At 41.7% G+C, this 13,053-nt stretch overlaps 1 protein-coding gene across 1 annotated transcript in view; it reads right to left on the bottom strand.

Annotated features, from left to right (window-relative positions):
* The window catches only part of SMURF2 (SMAD specific E3 ubiquitin protein ligase 2), a 124,068-nt gene extending 112,117 nt beyond the window's left edge, over positions 1-11,951 (bottom strand). Inside the window, exon 1 of the mRNA XM_072746782.1 lies at positions 11,349-11,951. Within this exon, the coding sequence (XP_072602883.1) occupies positions 11,349-11,400 (52 nt within the window). The 5' untranslated portion in view covers positions 11,401-11,951. The remainder of the gene's footprint in view (positions 1-11,348) is intronic.
* Between the last annotated feature and the right edge of the window lie 1,102 nt (positions 11,952-13,053).

The following is a 13,053-nucleotide window of genomic DNA, read 5'->3' as shown; positions in this document are numbered from 1 at the left end:
AGATCTAAATTTTCTGCCTGCAAGTTCTATACTCTTCCCACAACATCCCAATTGCCTTCTCCCTAATTAAATCTTAGGGGGTAAATCTTACACTGTGATGATGACTCTGTTCTGCATGAGCCATTGGTGTCAAATATACTGTGGTTAAAAGCCTAGAAATAGATTACTTTTTTATTATTTTATTATTTTAAAATATAATTTATTTAAATTCAATTTGCCAGCATATGGTATAACACCCAGTGCTCATCTCATCATGTGCCCTCCTTAGTTAGTGCCTGTCACCCAGTTACCCCATCCCCCACCTACTTCCTTATCTTATTAGGAAATAAGATCTACCTTATGGATGTCTGTTTTGTGACAATTCCTAGGAATGTATTAGGGTCAAATAAAAAAGTCTGCTTAGGGGGTGCCTGGGTGGCTTGGTTGGTTAGCAACTGACTCTTGGTTTCAGCTCAGATGGTGACCTCAGGATCATGAGATCAAACCCCATGTCCAGACCCCCATGGGGCTGGCTCTATGCTTGGTGTGAAGTCTTCTTGAAATTTTCTCTCTCCCTTTGCTTCTGCCCCTCCCCCTGCTCAGGCTCACATGGACCCTCTCTCCCAAATATATATATTTTTTTAATCTTAAAAAAAAAAAGTCTCGGGTGCTTGGATGGCACAGTTAAGCATCTGACTCTTAGTTTTGGTTCAGGTCATGATCTCACAATCAAGCCCCATTATCAGGCTATACACTCAACATAAAGTCTGTGTGAGATTCAACTCTCTCTCTCCCCTCTGCCCCTCCCACTCATGCTGTCTCTCTAATAAATAAAGTCTGCTCAGATTTTAATGAAATTGACTTTCTTCCTTTGTCTTATAGAAAATACATGCTCATAATCCAACCAAAAAATACCCATAATCCAACACACATTTAACAATTACAGTATATCCTTTCCTTTCTATTGCCACATTTTACATATGTTTATTCTTTTTATCCCACCTTTTCCCAAAAACGATCTGAGGGGGCTGACAGGCAAACCTTATTAATTCATACCTGTTGCAATCCACTTTCATCAGTAAGAGATAAAAATAATAAAATTATTAAAGGTTCATTAATAGTAGAGCCTGGGTGGCTCTGTCAACTAAGCATCTGCCTTCAGCTCAGGTCATGATCCTAGGGTCCTAGGATGGAGGCCCACATCGGGCTCCCTGCTCTACGGGGAGCCTACTGTTCTCTCTCCCTCTGTCTGCTTCTCCCTCTCCCTCTGCCTGCAGCTCTCCCTGCTTGTACTCTCGCTCTCTGTCACAGAAACAAATAAAATCTTTAAAAAAAAAAAAAGTCTGTAATAGAAATTTTCAGAAGAAAAATACAGACCCCAATCTAGGTTTATTCTGATTTCCTATATTTCCAATCATGGTACTATATATTAAAAATAATCACTGTCTGGCAAATGTCAAGAAATTGATAAATATTTATTTGTTGAATAAATGAAATAATCACTCCAAAGCATTACAAGATTCTAAATCATTACAGGATCCAGAAATTAAAGACTCACTTATGCTTATTAAACTGTTATTAAAATGTTTATGAAAAGCTTTTTAATCACTGTTTGAAATCAGAAGACTTATGTTAAAGCTATAGTCACCAAGAAAGTGTGGCTTATAAATGATAAACTTATAAACAATCGAATTATAGCTAAAGGAACAGAATAAAGTCCAGAAACAGAACTAACCATATGTGTATTTTCAACTGACTTTCAGCCAAGGTGCCAAAACAATGCAACAGAAGAAACAAAAGCATGTGAACAAAATAATGCTAAAAAAGTCAGATATCCACACGGGGAAGAAGAAAAAAAAATATTGACCTTTATCTTTCACACTGTATTAAAAAATTAACTTTAGAAGAGTCACAGATGGGGGCGTCTGGGTGGCTCAGTTGGTTAAGTGTCTGCCTTCAGCTTGGGTCAGTATCTCAGTATCTCAGGGTCCTGGGATGGAACCCCGGGACCCTACAGAGAAGTGTGCTTCTCCCTCTACCTCTGCAGTTCCCCTTGCTTGTGCACACACAGGTACTCTTGGGCTCTCTCAAATAAATAAATATATGACTCTTTTTCAAAAAAGAGTCATAGATGTAAATGTAAAAGCTAAAACTATAACACAGAAAACATAGGAGAAAGCTTTTAGAATTGTGGATTAAAAAAAATGTCTTAGGGGATGCCTGGGTGGCTCAGTGGTTGAGCATCTGCCTTTGGCTCGGGCTGTGGTCCCAGGGTCCTGGGATGGAATCCCACATCAGCTCCCCATAGGGAGCCTGCTTCTCCCTCTGCCTACATCTCTGCCTCTCTCTCTCACAAATAAATGAATAAAATCTTTTAAAAAAAGGAAAAAGAAAAGATGTCTTAGGACATAAAAAGTATGAATCATAAACGAAAGACTGATGAACTGGGCTAAATAGAAATTCAAAACTTCTGCTTTTTGAAACACTACTGGGGAGGAAAGCCCCAAATTAGAAGAAAATATTTGCAAAACACATATCTGATAAAGGACTTGTATCCAAAATACAAAAAGAAATCTCAAAACTTGATAACAAGAAAATAATTCAAATTATGAGCAGAATATTTCAGCAGACATTCACCAAAGACACACAAATGGCAAGTAAGCCCATGAAAAGATGCTTATCACTGTAGGTCAATAAGGGAATTAAAACTAAAGCTTCAGTGAAATATCTCTATGCCAATTAGAATGGCTAATATCAAAGATGAGAAGAGCAAGTGTTCAAGTTTCAAGTATTAGCTAGGACTGGGAGCAACTGGAACTCTTGCTGGTAGAAAGGCAGAACGGTACAACTTTGAAAAACACTTTAGCAGATTTTTTAAAAATCAAACACATATTTACATATTTACTATATGATCCAACAATCTAATTATTTACCCAAGAGAAATAAAAAAACATGTTCACACAAAGAGAGGTCTATACTCGAATGTTCACAGCAGTTTTATTTGTAAGGGCCAAAAACTAGAAAGAACAAATGTCTGTGGATATTTGTGAACGGATAAAGAAAATGGGGCATATGTGCAAAATGCAACATTCCTCAGGAATAAGGAGGAACGAACAACTGAAATACAAGATAGACAGATCTCAAAAGCACTATGCTAAGAGAAGAAGTCTGGCCCAGAAGACTACAAAACGCACAATTCCATTTACATAAAATTCTAGAAAAGGCAAAACCATAGTAACAAAGTAAAGTGGTGGTTGCCAAGGACTGGAGATGGGAGGAGACTGGCTATGAAGGGGCATGAAGAAACTTTCTGGGAAAAAAGAAACTTTGTGCAATCATCAATGTAGTAATTCCTACCTCACATTTAAGGTATTAGATTCATTATTACCTTATTATTACCATTTTACCTTAAAACTTGAAAAATTAATTAAATAAAACTTAAGTTTTATTTTTATGTCGGCTGTCAATTTTTTTTTTTTTTACTGTCAATTTTTAGTAAGAAACCAAACTGCTAAACTTAAGATATATGTCAATATGGGATCCCTGGTTGGCTCCCTCGTTTAGCGCCTGCCTTCGGCCCAAGGCCTGATCCTGGAGATCCAGGATCAAATCCCACATCGGGCTCCCTGCATGCAGCCTGCTTCTCCCTCTGCCTGTGTCTCTGCCTCTCTCTCTCTCTCTCTCTATGTCTCATGAATAAATAAATAAAACCTTTAAAAAACAAAAAGATATATGTCAATACTTAATATATCAAATATGTTTATTTTAAAAGTAGTCTATGCCTTCAGAAGTTATTCTAAAACAAACTAATATGAAATTCCTCATTTTGTTCAACTAATTATGCATTAGTGGAAAAATCCAAAAGAAAAGAAATTCTTTAAATATAAACATTTAACTGTAAAAAAAAAAAAAAAAAAAGCCAAATACTGATACCTGGAAAACTAGCATCAAGTGAAATACTAACAGGATTACCATTCAACAAAATTGCTCAATCAAGCAAAAATACCTACTGCTGCATTCCTGAATACAAGCAATAACTTACAAAATACAATGAAAATATCACAAATATAAATTAGCTGGAATTATATCACAACATAGAAAATTACTGAACTATCCAGAGCAATACAAACAAAAGCTTACATAAAAGTAAAAACATAGTGTGCTTCTAGGAGGGAGAACTAAAAACACTTAAATGCTTTTTCCCCAAAGTAAGGTTAATTCTAATTACAACCCCAAGGAAATTTCTTCTTAAACTTAACAAGTTTAGTATTTGTATGGAAGAGCAAATAAGTGAAGATAGCATAAAAAATTTCCATCACAATGAGCATATTAAACCAAATTATAAAGCTACCATAATGAAAAGAGTACGGCGGCGCTGAACAGGAGATAATCTGACTCTATTATAATTAATTTAACGTAACAAAAAATATCCTATCACTGTGGAAAGAATGGGTTAATCAATAATGATGAGATGACTAAACAGAAACTGGGAGATAAATATCTTCCTAAACCATTTTTAAGAAGCACTAAGATAAAATGTACTTAAACATCTACTAAGCCTCTTAAAGAAAAAGGTCTTCCAAGTAACAGAATAAGAAAAACAAAAGTTTAACAGATTTGACTCCTAAAATAACAAATTTCTGATGTCCAAAAATGGTCAAAATTAAAAGTCAAATAACAGATTGGGGAAAACATTTGTAGCAAATCTAACAACAGATTAACATTTTTAATTCTCAGGCAGATCAATAAGAAAAAACATGAAGGTCCTAACAGGTAAGTAGGACAAGGCCAAATAAGTCAACTAAAAGAAAAAAAACAGGAAAATATTCAACTTCACAACGTTGAAAAACTATATTTCTATGGAATTAGGAAAAAAATGTAAAAACAAGAGCCAATGCTTGTAACAGGATAGTAAGAAGGTACATTTATTTTTTCACTGCTGCCCTATATATACGCACAATTCTTATAGGAAGCAGCCTGAGGAAGAATTAATAAAGAACTTAGAAAAGATCCACACCCCATAACACAATAGCACTTTTTTTTTTTTTAAGATGTATTTATTTTAGAGAGAGACCATGTGAGCAAGGAGAGGGACAGCAAGAAAAAGACTCCTCAAGCAGACTTAAGACTGAACGCAGAGCCTGACTCTGGGCCTCTACGCCTGGCTGGATCCCAGGACTTTTAAGATCATGACCTCTGCCAAAATCAAGAGTTGGGAGGCTTAACAGACTGAGCCACCCAGGTGCCCCCACAAGAGCACTCTTTCTGTGGAAATATCCTAGAAAAATAATCCTTTTTAAAAAGTTATCCACATCAAGATGTTTACAGCAATTATCTGTAATTAAAATTTTAGAAATAAAAGTTGTAACAAGAAAAAAAGTAACAATAATAGTTGTTATGTAGTATCCCCTTAACTGGTTATCCTAAAATCAATCTTTGGGGGCACACCTGCGTGGCTCAGTCAGTTGAGCATCTGCCTTGGGCTCATATCCCAGGGTCTTGGGATAGAGCCCCATGTCCAGTATCCTGCTCAGCAGGGAGGCTGCTTCTCCCTCTCCCTCTGCCCCTCCCTGCGCACGCATGCGTGGTCTCTCTCTCTCTCTCTCTCTCTCACTTTCTCTCTCTCTCTCCCTCTCAAATAAATAAAATCCTTGAAAAGAAAAATCAGTCTTCCCAGTTCCCACCCCAGTCTATCCTTCCCACTGCCCCAAGATAATGTTTCTAAATACCAAAGTTTAAAATCCTTCAATGGTTCCCCCACCTTAAAAAAAAAAAATCTGGGATCCCTGGGTGGCTCAGCAGTTTGGCGCCTGCCTTTGGCCCAGGGCACGATCGTGGAGTCCCGGGATCGAGTCCCGCATCGGGCTCCCTGCATGGACCCTGCTTGTGTCTCTGACTCTCTCTCTCTCTCTCTCTCTCTATGTCTATCATGAATAAATAAATAAAATCTTTAAAAAAAAATCAAACACCTTGGCAAAATATAGTAAGTTCCAAATTGGGTTGGTCCCTGTCTATAGACTCATCTCTTGCCACTCATACTTAGTGCTTTAGCTACAAAGAACACATATAGAACTACAGAGAATTACTTCTTTGTCTCCAGCATTCATTCAATAAAATGCCAAAAACTCTTAATCCATGCCGAAACAAAGATTCTGGCTCCTTAGAGCTTACAGCATAGAAACAACAAATATCCTTCATTGAGTTAGATCTGATACCAGAGGAAGAGCCTCTTTGTCACAGAGGAAAGGCCTACTCAGGTCAAGGAAAGTTCTAGGGATAAGGGTAAGCCTTGAGTTGAACCTTAAAAGATGACCATGAATCTCAAGGGCCAAGGGTAATTCCAAATACATGGGATATATTTATTTTATTTTTCCACACAAAATCTTAGACATTGTAACAAGCTTTCTAGACAGATAATTTGGGATTCCAACATGTACTTACTACCTCTTAGAGCTATTACAGATTAAAAGTGGTAACAGATATAAACTTAAGACAGTGTCTGGCACTTAATAAGCATTCAATACATGTCAGTCATACAAAAACACACAACAGTGCTGATTACAACAGTGTATTTCAAGGGTCCAGCATTCTTAGAATAAAAGTAACAGTAAAAAAAAAAATGAGAGTAAAAAAGAGAAAAAGCAGTAAGAATGGAGTTAAATGACTTATCACCATATAGCCAGCGTCAAAGTTCTCTCTATACACCATGATGATATTCTTTTACTACACATTACAACAGACAGTAATTTATATTCATAATGATACTAAATCATAAATAAAACATTAAGTTCTGTTAAATATAGTCTATTTGGAAAAAGTAGGATATTGTACATCTTTAAAAGTCTTCACAATCTGGGCAGCCCCGGTGGCGCAGTGGTTTAGCGCCGCCTGCAGCCCGGGGTGTGATCCTGGACACCCAGGATCGAGTCACGTCGGGCTCCCTGCATGGAGCCTGCTTCTCCCTCTGCCTGTGTCTTGCCTCTCTCTCTCTCTCTGAATAAATAAATAAATAAATCTTTAGGAAAAAAAAAAGCCTTCACAATCTATAAAAGACATCAAAAATGGCTACAATAAAAAATCTGTGTGCCTAAAGTGTGGCCTTTGTTTACCTTGAAAATTGAGTTACATGCTAAATATGCTAAATGATAAACAAAATAAGTGACATGGTAGTATATGATAGTTACAGTTCAACCAATAGGGAAAAAAAAGTAGAATCTATGATTTTAATACATACACACACCCTTTACTCAGCAATGAAAACCAAACTACATGAAGCACCTAGGCAAGGTTCCACAGCATGTCTGAGTGTTAGACTAGAACAGACAAGAGGAAGGAGCTTAAGCCACATTAGCTTCCTCCTCAAAAACCAAGCAAATAAAATGAATTGGGGACATTCAAATCACTAACACCCCTACTTAGAAGCCTGTGAGATATAATCAAATTTTAATTTTTAAAGCCTTGAATCCAAAAAAATAAAAAAATAAAAAATAAATTAAAGCCTTGAATCCATAAAATACACAGTAAAAACAATACTAAGATACCAGCATATCTAAAGTGAGACTTTTATGTATTTTTTAAATATTTTATTTATTTATTCATGAGAGACAGAGTGAGAGAGAGAGAGAGAGAGGCAGAAACACAGGCAGAGGGAGAAGCAGGCTCCATGCAGGGAACCTGACGTGGGACTCGATCCCGGGTCTCCAGGATCAGGCCCTGGGCTGAAGGCAGCACTAAACCACTGAGCCACCTGGGCTGCCTTAAAGTGAGACTTTTAAAGTTGATTTTCCTTTAGCTATAGACAAGGTTAACCTCATTACTGCCAAGGGTTTTATAAATTAATACATGAAGAACAGCATACAAAAACATTTAGTTTACAAAAAGGCCTGCAATAAATGTTCTAGAGAAGTAATCTGTTATTTCTCCATATCTAAGAAATTTAAATATTAGAAATTATACTAAACTGGGAATCCCTGGGTGGCTTAGTGCCCGCCTTCGGCCCAGGGCGTGATCCTGGAGACACGGGATGGAATCCCACACATCGGGCTCCCTGCATGGAGCCTGCTTCTTCCTCTGCCTGTGTCTCTCATGAATAAATAAATAAAATTTAAAAAAAAAGAAATTATACTAAACTGCTTTTTCAAGATTTTGGTTTTCAAAAACAACAAGGATATAAAAAAATTACCCCAAATTTTTACTGTAACCAAATTCAAAGGATGTTTTCTATCCAAAGCATTGTAAGAAAAGCTTATATCAGATATTCATAAGTACAATGAATACAAATTTTATATTTTATAATCAATTTCCTATAGAAATAACAGTTGAAATTGATAGCTTTACCATACAGCCACTTTTAATGATTGTTAATGTGTCATAAGAACAACCAAAGTACTTGATGGACCAAGTCAGATTTTAACTACCAATGGCCTGAGGAATCTCAAATGTGGGATTAAATTAACCCTACCTCCTTAGCATCAAAAACACCAAACAGTTCACTAGGTAAGTGTGGGCTAAGGAATAATACATGGAAAAGTCTAATAATATTTGTCATGGGCAGAGATCTCATGGCTCAAATATTTCTTCTCCAGTCTGTGTGTATGTGTGACTGTGTGTGTGTGTGTGTGTGTGTGTGTGTGTGTGTGTCATCACGTAAGAACTGTTTATACCTTTCAGTAAAGGGACAACTCTATGTTAAAGATATAATTGACTACAGTTCATAAAGCACCATGGAATCAAAGACATTTTATATAAACTTAAAATACTAGTATGATACTGACTTAAGGCAAAGAACAATAATTTTAAAGCATCTTACAGCCCAAGTGTATTGTAAACCAAATAAAAATTCACTGTGGGATGTGCCTTTTTTTTTTTTTTTTAAGCAATTTTCCTTATTATGGAACCCGGATCTAAATGAACTGTTAAACACTTAGTCTAAAGGTATGCCAAACATTTCTTAAGGTCTTAACAAAGAATCAACTTTTTTTTTTTTTTCAAACAAAACGAGGCCTAGGTTAAATATTTTATTTGGCTTCTCAAGATGGACTGAAAAGTTGGGCACCAGCTCCAGACCAATTCCTGGACGCACATCAAACACAGCCCTGTCATTTATCCAGTCAGTCAAAACAATCTTTTCCATCTAACCCTTTAATGTTTATGTCCTAAAAAGCTGCTAATTGAATCCAGCTCTTGAAATCTATTTGTTAAAATCTATACCATCTAATTTGTAAATGGACAAAAATGAGAAAATATAAGTTAACTTTCCTGGCAAAACAGAATCCACCAAATATAACCAAAAAGGAGAGGGCAATGTTTTTAATATCTGAATAGCTTTTTCTTAAAATATGACAGAGACAAATTCTCAATGGTTTTCAAAAACTGAGAGTACCTCAAACTGCTTTTACAATTAAGGGGACACAGTGTATTTAATATTCCACAGAAAAATCTAAAAATACAAAATCACTCTATAAATTTAGCCCAGTGTTCCCTCTCCCCCCCAAAAAAAGAGGTGTCATCTTTTCTCCTAAGTTTACTCATGGATTTTTATAATGTATCATAGACTGTAAGGAAACCACAAATAAACACATTAAGATCTAATAAAAATTTCAAACTCATTATATCTAAAAAAAAAAAAACCCTCCGAAATACCTGTTTTCTCCTTCATTTTCTCATGATGCACATAGCCTAGAAGGAAGTAAATGGTCAACAGCCTATTTCTGAGGTTTTTTGCACACCTAGAATCACAGGTTCTTTCTGTGATCACCACCACGGGACTGATTACAGAGAAGAGCATCAGTAGATAAACCCTAAAGCAACAAAGATCCCTTATAAAGGTTTCCAAAGGAAACTGAATGGGGGCAACGGTAGTGGGGGGGGGGGGGATCCCTAACCCAGGTTTTCCATTAAGAACCACTCAGTTCATGATTCTTTGCAATTTTTCCCTAGAGAGAGTAAAACTGTCGGACAAGTCATATATTTTTAAAATCGCAGCCAATTTACAGTCAGACTAAATTCTCAAATACCAAATTCACTGCAAGTTTTAATCTGCAAAGTTCAGCCAGTGGACTGGGATGTGACACACAAGCATTCAATTACAAAATTAGTCCATACAAATCTCAATGTCTAGTGTAGGCAAACATAATTACAGTTTATTCTCACACGCGCGTGCACACACATACACACACACACACACACAACCTCTAAGGAAAACCATTTTTCTCACCACGCATCCAAACATCGACGCGGATAATACTGAATGGTGAAACTGGGAGAGCGACAGTGATTTCAATTCCACTTTTCAAACCAAAAGTAATCCGTCCTTAAGATGAGGTGACACGACCATGTAAGAACCCCAAAAAATGGCACTGTGTCAGCAAAATGTACCTGTACCGTTAAAGATTTAATGCGCTCGGAATCAGGAACATTTTGCAAGAGAGAAGCCTTCTACCTAGCAACCCCTCCATACATTCTTTTCCATTTAGAAAAGGAAAGGGGAGGAGGGGAGAAGAGACAAAACTTCCCTTGCAAATTTGTACGTACCCTCTTAAAAAAAAAAAAAAAAAAGTGTGTTCTTAGAGCAGGTCTGGAGTTAGAAGTGAGACACAAGTTCTGCGGCCTACAAGGAACAACCCAAAACATGCTACCCTACAATCAAACACTTCCAAAACACAGAGTGTACAATGAGCCAGAGTCGGCGGAGCAGGCGGACACACCGGAAAAAAAAAAAAAAAAAAAAAAAAAAATCCACCTCGGTCTCCTCCCCCTTCCCAAGGACTTGCGTTTCAGGTGTGTGGCACCGGCCGCAGCGGCCGGCGGCGGAGAGGGAAGGTCTTGCAGGCGGGCACAGTGGGCGAACAAGTTACCAGGGAACACACAGTCTCTCACACAGTCTCTCACACAGTCTCTCACACACTCTCTCACACAGTCTCTCACACACTCTCTCACACACACACACTCTCTCTCACACACACACACACCCTCCCGTTAAGCGCTCCATCTTTAAGGAGTGTTTACTGCGCGCAGTCAGCGGCCGCATTCAACAATCCCCGCCACGGGAGCTCGTCACCCCCCCGGCGACCCCACCTGGGCGGCAGCCCCGGGAGAGCCGAGCTCCTCGGCCAGCGCGTTCCGGCCTCCAGTCAGCCTGCGCGTCCCACCGGGGCAGCCCGCCCCTCAACAAAAGACCCCGACGCCGGTCGGCTCGCTCCGGGACCTCCCGAGCGGGGCGGGCGGTGTTGCCACTCCTCTCCCTGAACTAGGCCTTCCCCCGCCCCGACCCCCGACTCACCATTGATCACGACCCTGGCCCTTCCCAAGGCCACAGGCACCCCCCGCCGGCTCGCCCGCCCCGCGGCCGCCCCCCCGACTCCCCTCACCTGTCAGGCGCAGCTTGACGGGCCCGTTCCTCCGGCCCCCGGGGTTAGACATGTCCCCGGCGGCGGGGGCGGCGGGGCGGCGGCGGCGGCGGCGGCGGGGCTGCTGCGGCGGCGGCGGCGGCGGCGGCGGCGGCGGGGCTGCGGCCGCGGCGCGGGGCCCGGGGCCGGCGGGCGGGCGGGCGGGGCGGGGGCGACGGCGAGGCGCGGCGGAGTCACCACAGCGGCCGGGGCTGGGGCCCGAGCAGCCGGCGCCGCGGCCGCCACGGCCGGAGGGTCCCGGATGTGCCGAGCGTCGTCGCCATGAGCCGCGGAGGGAGCGGGACGCCGAGCTCCCCCCTCCTCCCACTTCTCCTTCCTCGGCCCGGGCCGCACAACAAAGCGGCAGCCGCGGCCGGCCGCGCCGCCTCCGCCCGCGCCCGCGCCCCCGCCGCCCGCCCGCGGCCGCCTCCGCCCGTCCCTCCCCTCGGCTCGGCGAGGCCCAGGGGCCGCCGGCGCTGCTCGGCCGAGGCGGGCGGTGCTCGGCGGCGCCGGAGCAGGACTCGGGGCTCGGCCGCTTCCTCCTCCACCCGCCCTCTTGTCTGAGGGAACCGGGTCCTGGGGCCGCCGCCGCCACTCGTCGGCTCCGGGGGGCGGGGAGGAGACGGGAGGCGGGGCCGGCGGGGCGGGGCCTGGCGGGCGGGCGGGCGGGCGCGCGCAGGGTGCCCGGGGCGCGGGGGCGCGGGGCGCGGGGCGCGGAGCCGGGGCGGGCCTGGGCGCAGGCGGGGAGGGGCGGGGGAGCTCGCCGCCGCCGAGGGTCCCACACGGAACTTGGTGGAGACAGCGGGCGAAAGGAAGAAAGTGGCGGCGCCGAGCTCGGTGGCACCAGGAGGGGCTCAGTGTCCAGCCCACTTAAGGGAGAGCTTTTGTCCGTGCGACGCAGACTGCATGTATCAGATGCCCGCTGCGCGCACGGCGCTCTAGGGGGCTGGAGCGAGCGAGGTTGGAACCGAGCCCCCTGCCCTCGGGGAATTCAGCGTCGCTGGGGCGAGGGAAGAGCCACGAGTCCCACACCAGGAGCCCCTGCAAACCCCCTGCGGTGTTGTGCTCCTGGTATCCCGGCTGCCACCTCCATCCTGGACTCACCTGGTGGACGAGATCGGGTTACCTGCCCGCTCCGGCTCTTTTTCCAGCTGTATCTCGGAGCATAGGCGATTGATCATAATACCTTAAAGGATTATTATCAAGATAAGCCAGTGTTTGAAAAGCTTTTCATACAGAACTGTATCTCGTTATCTCAGGAAGAAAAAAGAGATAGAAAATGAAATAAAAATAAGAGTACCTTGCCATTTGACCCTGTAATTGCACTCTTGGGAATTTTTTTTTTTTTTTTTTTTTTTTTTGTATACAGATATATTAAGACAGAAGATGTTTCCTTGAAAAGTTCGGTTAATAACAAAAGGGGGAATGAGGGAACAGCCTAATGGTGAACTGTATTACATCATCCGCATCGATTTTCATGCAGCCGTTTAAATGGCAATTATGAAGATCATATAATATGGAAGAGTTTACAAATAAAGTTTAAAAGCACATCAAAAAGTCGTATGCATGCAAAAAGATCTAGGACAATGAAAACTAAGAATAACGATGGGATTTTTTTTATGTGCTTTGTTAGTTTTGCTGGAGGCTGTTATTAATGCAATTTTTTTAATTTTTATTTATTTATGAT

The sequence above is a fragment of the Vulpes vulpes genome, chromosome 2, assembly GCF_048418805.1.
Source record: "Vulpes vulpes isolate BD-2025 chromosome 2, VulVul3, whole genome shotgun sequence".
NCBI classification, from domain to species: Eukaryota; Metazoa; Chordata; class Mammalia; order Carnivora; family Canidae; genus Vulpes; species Vulpes vulpes.
This window is presented reverse-complemented; position numbering and strand designations above follow the sequence as displayed.